Source organism: Lithobates pipiens, unplaced genomic scaffold (genome assembly GCF_037356315.1).
Source record: "Lithobates pipiens isolate NorthernLeopardFrog02 unplaced genomic scaffold, aLitPip1_a1.2 Scaffold_13, whole genome shotgun sequence".
NCBI lineage: Eukaryota > Metazoa > Chordata > Amphibia > Anura > Ranidae > Lithobates > Lithobates pipiens.
Window position 1 is genome coordinate 69415143 of NW_027507718.1, and position 11044 is coordinate 69426186.

General features: G+C 45.0%; 1 protein-coding gene across 2 annotated transcripts in view; it reads right to left on the minus strand.

Annotated features, from left to right (window-relative positions):
• Positions 1–10523, minus strand: part of RAD23B (RAD23 nucleotide excision repair protein B) — a 91377-nt gene extending 80854 nt beyond the window's left edge. Inside the window, exon 1 of one of the 2 annotated variants that reach the window (XM_077475172.1) lies at positions 10174–10523. In XM_077475172.1, the coding sequence (XP_077331298.1) occupies positions 10174–10239 (66 nt within the window). In that variant the 5' untranslated portion in view covers positions 10240–10523. The remainder of the gene's footprint in view (positions 1–10173) is intronic. The other variant, XM_077475173.1, reaches the window with a different exon arrangement.
• Positions 10524–11044: the final 521 nt, after the last annotated feature.

An 11044-nucleotide genomic window follows, 5' to 3' on the forward strand; every position in this document is an offset into this window, starting at 1 on the left:
ATAATTACATGAAAAATCTTTGTACATTCGCTGAAAGAATGTTTGAAATTCACTTGCTTTTAACATTCTGTTGTAAAATTAAAGTAATTTTTGAATGATAACCACATACATTGTCTGAAAATTCCTTTGACTAAGAAGTTTTAGAAGATTATTTCTAAATTTTCCTGTCACTGTGGTTGAGAACGAACGTCGATTTGACCACACTAACGATTAGAAAATTGAACGAACGTTCTTAAGTTTTTTTTTTTTAAGAAAGACATTGTTTTTCTATGGCCAGCATATAATATATTACAGTTCTGTTTGAAAATCTGCAAAACAGTCTTTTTTTTCTTTAAAAAAAGATCCGAGTCTGATATTTACCAGATTCAACCTCTAATAGTATATACAGTATTTCGCTCCTGTTATTCTCAGAGTGCATTACAGATTTTGCCCTCTAACCATATAGTTGGTTATTTATATTTACCACTGCATAGAGATATTTAATAAATTGCCTTTTTTTTTTTAACTTTACATAATTACCTACCGTATATACTCGAGTATAAGCCGAGATTTTCAGCCTCTTTTTTGAGGCTGAAAGTGCCCCCCTCGGCTTATACTCGAGTCATCGCTGTCTGCCCGCTCGATCAGCGTGTCGAGCAGACAGACAGCGGCCATTCTACAATTCAAAAGCCGCGCCTCCGGCTCCGCCTTCGCCTGTGATAGGCGGAACACTGAATTTCCCAGCAGCCTGTGTTCCGCCTATCACGGACATCGTATCATCCTCGTACTACGGACGAGGATGGTACGATGTCAGTGATAGGCGGAACACAGGCTGCTGGGAAATTCAGTGTTCCGCCTATCACAGGCGAAGGAGGAGGCGCGGCTTTTGAATTTTACAATGGCCGCCGAAGAGGGCACGGGACGGAGGCAAGGCAAGGCAAGGCACGGCACGGGACGGGACGGGACGGAGGCAAGGCAAGGCACGACACGACGGCAAGGCACGGCACGGGACGGAACGGAGGCAAGGAGGCAAGGCACGGGACGGAGGCTCGGGACAAAGGTAGGCTGGACACACACACACACACACACACACACAGGGATGGGTGGATGGATGGAGACACACACAGGGATGGGTGGATGGATGGAGACACACACAGGGATGGATGGATGGATGGAGACACACACACACAGGGATGGATGGACGGACACACAGGGATGGATGGACGGACACACAGGGATGGACGGACACACAGGGATGGATGGACGGACACACAGGGATGGACGGACACACAGGGATGGACGGACACACAGGGATGGACGGACACACACACAGGGATGGACAAGCATGTCTCACCCTCGGCTTATACACGAGTCAATAAGTTTGCCAGTTTTTTTGGGGGTAAATTGGGGGCCTCGGCTTATATTCGGGTCGGCCTATACTCGAGTATATACGGTAAATTATACACCACTTTTTTTTTTTTTAAGGTTATTAACCAATTAATCAAAACAATAAATTGGCCAACTAATTGATTATGACAATAATTGTTAGTTGCACCCTTAATATTACTTAAATATTAATAATAAATACACCCAGAAGTGGGATATATGGGCATTATAACTAGAAGTCAGACATGAAACTATATGAAGGGTGGAAGGGAGATATAATCTTTTATATTAAAGTTTTCATGGATATGATCATTTCATATATAATGCACAATACTGGTAAATACTTACTTTAAATGTAATTGTAATGCCTCCAGTCTATCAGCTGCCACATTCTCTGGGTTCAGATGCTGATCTTCTGCAATGTCTTTAAAGTGATTTTTTTTTTAAACAAACATGTTATGTTATACTTGCTCTGTGTAATGGTTTTGCACAGAGCAGCCCCGATTCTCCTCTTCTGGGGTACCCCACCAAAGCTTTTGGCTCTTCCTGCCTTCAAAGTGCCCGAATATACAGTAGTATTAATATAGAGTGCCCATATAGCAAGGAAATTTTTTATATATATATATATATCCTGCCTTTGGAACCACCCACGTCCTGCCCAGGACTACACGTCCCACAAGACATTGCTCCTCACACATTCACAAGTTCTCAGTACTTACTGACAAGTATGGACGGTGTACTAAGTGGTATGTGTGCTGCACTGTATTTCCTGATATGTAAACAAATACATTCTGTATGCAGAACATGCAAACATTGACAAGGGCTTATTTAATGTGGTTTATGTATTGCTTCCCAGGGTCGAATAATTATGAGATTTATATCCAGTGTAATGTGCGATTGGGATTTTACAGTAAATTTGCACTGAACGAGTCCTCAGTGCTGCATGTAAAGTCACTTTCTATCAGAATAGTAAAAGTTAACAGCAGTTGTAAACCACTGATGGGGGGGGGGGGGGGGGAATAAAAATAATAAAAACCTGCAAGGCAATGGCATAATGTGCTAGTTTGCATCGCATACTAGCACATTATGAAATGCTCACCTTGGAACTAAGCCTTCCAGTGCTGTAAAGTTATCGCCGAGGGGGCAGACACGTTCCCCCTTTCTATCTTCGTGAGCTCTGGCTATGCGATTGGCCAGAGTCGCAATGACCATACTCCTGCACATGTGCACAGGAGCATAATAATTGATCAATTGTACACAGAAATATATATATTTTTTTTCTGTGTACAATTAATTGATCAAGCTAATGTGAGTTGAAGGTGTAATCTTTTTACAACAGTTCCTTGAAATGTAAAAATTGAGAGTTTCATGGAGGTAAGACTGAGAAAAGCTGCTATAGAGAATGGAAAGCACAGAATGTCAGACTCTAGAACACAAAAGGGGTGACAAGGTAGCAATCACTGAACTGTATAAATGACACGAGATCATACAATGTGGAGTGCTGAATGCAGCAGATGGTATTGTAGAGACAGATCAGAGCGGACACGGTGTGGACAATGGCAAGTAGGGTTGCAACTAAATTATTTTCACAATCGATTAGTTGGCCGATTGTTTTAATTAATCAGATAATAACCTTAAAAAAAAAAAAAAAAAAGTGTGGTGTATAATTTAGTTAATATGCAAAGTATAAAATAAAGGTTAGGGAGCAAAATCTCCAATCCACTCTGAGAATAACAGATATACTGTACATACGATTAAATGTTGAATCTGTTAAATATCAGACTTGGATCCAATTTATTTTTTTACCCGATTCCCATGTATTTACGGGGGCAGCATGTCTCTCCTGCGCGCAACCCTGTATGGCAGTCTTTATCAACCCTGTCCTCAGGACCCACTAAGGCTGGATTCACACCTGTGCGTTTTTAGTGCATTTTGCAGATTTGCACTATAGAGCATGTTCCATAGGAAAACATGTTAAATGGACTGTAGTGCAAATCTGCAAAATGCAAAAAGCACTAAAACTGCCTAGGTGTGAATCCAGCCTTACAGGCCATGTTTTATGCATTACCTTGGGGAGATGCAGACTAGAATACTGCAATCACTGAGCAGCAAATAATATCACCTGTGATGTATTTCAGCAAACCTGACCTGTTAGTGGGCCCTGGGAACAGGGTTGATGACCGCTGCTGTACGGAGTTCTTTTAAGAACTGCCAGAGGGTGAGCACCCGCTGCTCACCAGGGGGAACAGATGCACGTGGCCGGAAATCGCTGACGGCCAGGCAATCTCGTGCACAAGTGCCAGCACGAGGATTTGTGTGTTTAAAACAAATACCTGTGCTGCCAGGAGGAGACACGTTTGTTCCTAGAAAGTAGGAACAGAGATATTTCTCCTCTCCTACTCAGTCCTATCCCCATAGAGTTTGAGGGAACACACATTTAACCCCCTTCATCGCCCCCAGTGTTAACCCCTTCCCTACCAGTGACATTTACACAGTAATCAGTACATTTTCATAGCACTGATCGATGTATACATGCCAATGGTCCCAAAAATGTGTCAAAAGTGTCCTAACACATGGTCATGCTGGACACAATTTCGAAAATCCCATAGTCAATTGCAACCCCTCGGCACCCCATCATTGTTGAAGATGCCTCATACACCTAGTTTAAACGGTCTGCCTCCCCCTCATCTCTACCCCCGTTTCTCTTTTACTTTACCCTCTAATGTCAAGAGTTTTCCCCAACGTCGAACCTATCAGTAAAAGTATTTGTTTACTTGGTTACTTCAACGCTCACCTGACAATCACACTCTTAGTCCACACAAGTGCCTGATAACCAGTGATTAGAACACACATACACGTGGACTAGACCAGGCCCCGCAGCAAAAAGATGTTCACAGCCCATGATTCATAACTTAGTCCCCTCCTGTTCACAGTGAGTTCCCTGTAGGGGTGGATGTATGGAGGAAGGACATGCACTGGGACCCTACTATCACGTTGTCAGTCCATGCACCCTCCACATGGGATTTCCCATTCAGGTTCGAAAACACACGCCTTATGTTGCATTTGGCAACCAGTTAACGGACAAAATGGACATACTGCTTTTATCCTGGTTGAATTAGTTGATGTTTGTTAATAAATTGCAACCATAGGAATGCGTGTCCGATACAATGTCGCAGTACCGCTAAAAATCGCAGACCACCTCCATTACTAGTAAAAAATAAAAATGCCATAAATCTTTCCCATAGTAGAAGCTATAACTTTTGCGCAAGCCAATCAACATTTATGTACCAAAAATATGTAGAATATATATTGGCCTAAACTGATGAAGACATTTTTATTTTTTTAACATTTTTGGGGATATTATAGCAAAAATAAAAAAATGTTTTTAACAATTGTCGCTTTTTTTGTGTATAGCACAAAAAATAAACTGTTGAGGTGATCAAATAGCACCAAAAGAAAGCTCTATTTGTGGGGGGAAAAAAAAGGATGCAAATTTTGCTTGGGTACAGCATTGCATGACTGCGCAATTACAAGTGCTCTGGTCAGGAAGGGGGGTCAAATCTTCCGGGCTGAAGTGGTTAAAATAAATAAGACTTTTCAGACAAAACTGTAATATACTATATGCTGGCCATACAAAAACAATGTCTTCTTAAAATGTAATTTTAAGAATATTCGTTTGATTTTCTAATTGTCAGTGTGGTTTATTTTTGATCTGCTTCTATACTGCTTTTGGCTGCACATTTTGCACACGCGACTTTGCTGCCATTTGCATTTTTAATGGGTTTTTTTGGGCCAAACTGCTGTTGGGCAGATAAAAAAAAAAAAAAAAACACAACGCAAATTGCTGCAAAAATGCATGACATGCTTTTCTGTGGCTTTCTGTGGCTTCACAAAAGCAGTTGTGTTGAAAAGTCATTGACCCTTTTCAAATACGTAGCGGCTGAAAAAAATAAAAAATAAAAATAAAAAAGCATAGTTGTGAACGTGTCCCATAAGAAATAGGTTAAATGAACTGTAGAGAGTTTTTGCAAAAAGCACCAAAAAACACATACCGGTAGGTGTGAGCCAGGCTTAAGAAGTTCAGTAGCAGCAGCATGCATTTATTTTTGTATTACCTGGCATAATGGGGTTTAAAAAATAAACTAAGATAAAAACCCTTAATAGTACAAAAACAGCAGATAATTGCTTATACAAGGGGTTAAAGCGGAGTTCCATCCAAAAATGGAACTTCTGCTTTAAAGCGGGATTCCACCCTAAAGTGGAACCTCCGCTGATCGGATCCCTCCCCCCCTCCGGTGTCACAATTGACACCTTTCAGGGGGGAGGGGGGTGGAGATACCTGTCAAAGACAGGTATTTTCACCCACTTCCAGGCATAGACTCCCGTGGGAGTCTACGACATTTCCTGCCCTGCCGCGCTGTCTGCTGGGACACACACGGGTCCCAGTGACTGCGCGGAGATTTCCTATTGCGCGGCGCGGCTCGCGCATGCGCAGTAGGGAACCGGGAAGATTAGCTTCACTTCCTGATTCCCTCACCTAGAATGGTGGCGACAGCAGCCGAGAGCCAAGCGATCGATCAGCCTCGGCATCGCTGGAACCCGGGACAGGTGAGTGTCCATTTATTAAAAGTCAGCAGCTGTAGTATTTATAGCTGCTGGCTTTTAATATTTTTTTTTTGGGGCGGAATCCCTCTTTAAGTACTCCTCGCCCCCTTATTTGGCTTGCAATTTTTTTTGGGGGGGGGCAGCGCGCTTCGTTAAGGAGGGGGGACTTCCTGTCACACTTCCTCCTTCCACCTAGGCGGCGACTCCTTTTGCCTTAGGAGGCCGCTCCCTCTAGGTGATCTCCTGGGACACGCAACAGGGTCCCAGGAGATCGCATGTACACTCCGGGAGTGCAGCGCAACTCACACATGTGCTGTGCGTGCCCGGCCGTGAAGCCGAAAGCTGTCATGGCCGGGTGCCCAGAATGGCAATGGAGGCGCTGGCGGAGAGGCTCCTCCGTTCGGCCACATCGCTGGACCATGGAACAGGTAAGTGTCTCTGTTCATTAAAAGTCAGCAACAACACATTTTGTAGGTGCTGACTTTTAATAAACATAAAAAGCCTGGAACACAGCTTTAATTTATACTGGGAAACAATGAAAGTAATATAGGATGCATTAAGGTGGAAAAAACACGAGCCTTTACAACTCCTTTAAAGGAAAATTCACATTATATGCAGCGACAGATGTTTCATCGCAAGGTAAAATCTCTTATCAGAAGGACTCGCAGGGAACACATGCTGCACAGAGCCGAATTGCACAGCAATGCAGCTCATATCACACTGCTGTACATTGCTGTGAATGAAGTGTACATTTTGTATACTTCACATAAAGTTCTGAAAAAAAAAAAAAAAAAAAAAAAAAGGGGGGAGCTGTGTGATGTGCTGAATCGTGCACCACACTGTCCCCTACCGCAGCCGGTAATGGAAAGCACCTTTGTCTTCCCACAAGTCTGTTACTACTTAGGCCCCTTTCACACATGCGGACGATATGTCCGTATTTCATCCATCAGTTTGCAGATGAAATACAGGCATACATGCATTCCTATGGGATAGCGGGTGTCTGCGGATGAACATCCACAGACACCCGCTATTGTCCAATTCTGCAGACGGAGGAAAATCCTATTTTTCTATCCGTCTGCAGAGCAGATGAACACGGACAGACGGTCCATGCTCATCCGATGCCCATAGGGGAGAGCCGAGAGCTGACAGGGCGGTCCCTGCACGATGTGCGGAGACCTCCCTGTCCGCCGCCGGCTCAGCGGGGACAACGGAGCGATCCCCGCTGAGCCAGCAGATCATCACAGGGCCGACCATTACTGATCCGCCCCGTGTGAAAGGGGCCTAACAAAACTCTTCCTGTATTTTCTAAACATAAAGCTGAGGGCTAGGTTCACACTGCAGCCACCTAATTTTAATCTGACGCTCAGTGTGATTATGTAATGCTTTTTGGAAAGGGCTTTTGAATTCTAGGGGCTAAAACCCCACGGAAATCGCACCACAGTAGTACAGGAACCTATTCCAAAAGTTGCACCATGTTAATTTGCATTGATGTGAACAGGCACCATTAAAAAAACAAAGCGATTCCCCTTGCCTCATGTGACTCAACTTGCATTAGTGTGAACAATGGGGGTTGATTTACTAAAACTGGAGTGCAAAATTTGGTGCAGCTGTGCATAGAAACCAATCAGCTTCCAGGTTTTATATTCAAAGCTTAACAACTTCAGCCCCAGAAGGTTACCACCCCCCCCCCCCCCCCCCTTCGTGACCAGGTTAAATTTTGCAATATGGCACTGCATTACTTTGACAATTGCAGTCATGCAGCGCTGTACTCAACTAAAAAGTGTCCTTTTTTCCACAAATGGAACTTTCTTTTGGTGGTATTTGATCACCTCTGCGGTTTTTATTTTTTGGGCTGTAAACAAAAAAAGCAACAAGTTTGAAAAACCCACACATCTTCATCAATTTAGGCCAATATGTATTCTGCTACCCAAAAAATAAAAAACCCAATAACTATATATTGATTGGTTTGCGCAAAAATTATCACATCTACAAACCTCTTTTTTTTTATTTATTTTTTAAACTAGTAATGGCGGTGATCGACATTGCGGCGGACAAATTGGACACCATTTTGGGGACATATATATATGCACTGTCACTGTACTGACACCGACAGGAAAGAGGTTAACATCAGAGGCAAAGGGTTAAATGTGTCCTTAGGGAGTGCTAACTGGGGGGCTGCTTTAAAAAGAGGAAGTAAACCCTAATGGGTTTACTTCTTTGTCTCCCTGCAAAGGTAAAGCATAATGGGCTACTATGCATCGCGTAGGTATATAGCAGTATTCACAATTCCTCAGACACGGTTTCCGTGTCCGCTGATGAAGTCCCGCTCATAGGGACGTAACGTACGGACAGAGATCACGTGACGTCACTCGCGGTCATTGATCATTTTAACGATCGTATGAAGCTTCGTTATTGTAAGTGTGTTTTTTTTTTTTTTTTTGTTTTTTTTTTTTTTAGGTATATTCATCATTAAAACGTTTTTCTATGGAGAGCACTATGGCCTGGCATTCTATCCACATGGTCTGAGGAATTGTGAATACTGCTATATACCGATCCAGTGTGGGTATTCCACGAACGTGTCAGTTCATTTGACTCTGAATGGGAGAAAGCTGTGTTTTCGTTTGTAAATTGGTCGGATATTGTCGGAGAGGAGTACATTGATTGGACGAGTTGATATTTAAGCGCATACGACCCTTTGTAATTTAAAGGGTCCATACGATGAGGTCAGCAGCCAATTTTACCATTGGTGGTGGTCCCCCCCCCCCCCCCCCCCCGGCACTAAGTCACTTTATGGATGAACTGACTGTATACCACTGAAGATTCCTCACGTGGACTTTTTGACTCAAAAAGCTATTTTTGGACTTTATTAATTTTAATATGTTAGTAATAATTTTATTTTCGTTAGAGCGCTGTACTATCTGTTTGCTACATTGTGTCACTTACCTGACACAGGAGCCAGCGATGTCACTGCTGTCCCCTGTAGTATGGAGCGTCCTTTTTCCGGGTATCGCTGCTCTGGCCACTCACAGCGCCAGAGTAGCGATGACGTCATTCCCGCGCACGGGAGCCGTTAGCAGCGGCGTGCTTCTAACGGCAATAGTGCACCGTAGACAGTGGTGACTGTCTTTTAGTAAAGATCTCCTAAACCGTGTAGGTTTAGGAGATATTTCTTGGACCTACAGGTAAGACTTAATCTAGGCTTACCTGTAGGTCAAAGTGGTTTGTAAAGGGTTTACAACCACTTTAAACTGTGGGAAGACAGAACCGTGTTCCTGCTTAGCAGAAACACAGGACCTCTATCTTTCCATGTCCCAGAATGGTGATCTGCATTGTTTACATAGGGCAGTGATGGTGAACCTCGGCACCCCAGATGTTTTGGAACTACACTTCCCATGATGCTCATGCACTCCTCAGTGTAGGTGAGCATCATGGCAAATGTAGTTCCAAAGCATCTGGGGTGCCAAGGTTCACCAACACAGAGGCAGATCGCTGTTCTGCCTGTCCTTGAAACAGCGGGTCTGCCTGACCTGGCGATTGGACACAGTAGGAACCAATCACAGCGGAAGCGAGCGGTGCAGGCGAGCATGCCCCAGAATTATACACAGAAGCCACCGCCCCACAGTAAACGTACATGGGGTGGTTGGCAAGCAGTTAATTGAACAAGCTGAATTTAGAAGCTGATTGGTGCAGCTGGGCATGATAGCCAGTCTGTTCTTATCCTTACAACACAAGGTTAGGATGCTGCATTGCACACATGCACCCAAGGCCTGGTATAACACACTTCTGGACTGTTTTGCAAACCTAATATAAAAAGAGGCAGGCTGCCAGCAGCTGACATAAGAGCCCGAGTCATGAAAAGTCAGTCAGCACGCGGTTACTGCCACACAGCCGCTCGCAAGGCATGCCGGGACGTAAACCTCGCAACAGCTGCACAGACACCTGTATGGAAGCGTGCGCGCGCCCAGCCCATTCCCACGTGATGAACGACACCGCGACGCCCTTCGATCACGTGCTATGCCTTCAACCACAAGCGCGAGCACGCGCCTTCACCCCGCCCCCTCCGCACTCCGTTAACCCTTGTCAGTGCACGAGTGTTGTAAATAACCCCGGCGGCCTAGCACTCCATGTAGTAGCAGAGGGGGACACAGCTGTACCCTATGAGACCCCCCTTCAGTAGTACAAGGCACAAGAAATGCGGCCTACCGTCTCTTCGCAGTCAATGTCTATCTTGAAGGTCTGCTGCTGCAGCGTCTTCATTGTGATCTGCATGGCGGCTAGGCGGTGTGACCCTCCCGGTCCCGCTGTGTCCTGGGTGCAGTGTCGGCTTCCGGCCTGTGGTTTAATTAGGAGGGGGCGGTGTGCCCGATCAGCCTGTGTCCTCCGGCTTTGTGTCAGCGTACCGCGGCGATGCTGCCTCTGTGTAGAGCGCTGTTGCTGGTGGCCCGCTTGGAAGCTTCTGTAGCTGTCGCCTGTTTCGCTGTCTCATCAGCACGGCCTGTCCGCCGCCATCATGACTCCGCTCACTGCCAGGCGCGAGGGCGCTACGACGCATGCGCACGCTCCACCGAAGGGGAGGGGCCATGTCCAGGGGTGGGCGGGGACGTGACAAAAGTGGAGCAGTCAGACGGCAAGCATTTCTAGAACGTCTAGACTGGTGTGTGAGGGATCGGGTATCAGCGGGCTCCTGGTCACACGGCCCATACACTGCGCCTGCGCCAAAATCAAAGTTACTTTAGTCCTGAACTGGCCACAGTGGGGAATGGCTAAACGTCTGTTATTTAGTGTGCGTTCCACTGCATGCTGAGTACATTATAAACCACCTCAGCTGCTGTTTTTACCACAATACCAGGCCTTTATGATTGTTTGACTGACAACGACTCAGTAACAGGATTCGTTTTATATATATATATTTTAGTCGGCTCGAGCTTTGTTTTGGTGCCATTTAACCACTTAAAGCGGGAGTCCGCCGGGACTCCGCATTTTTTATTTTTTTTTAAAAGCCAGCAGCTACAAATACTGCAGCTGCTGACTTTTAAAATAGTGACACTTACCTGTCCAGCGCGCCCGCGATGTC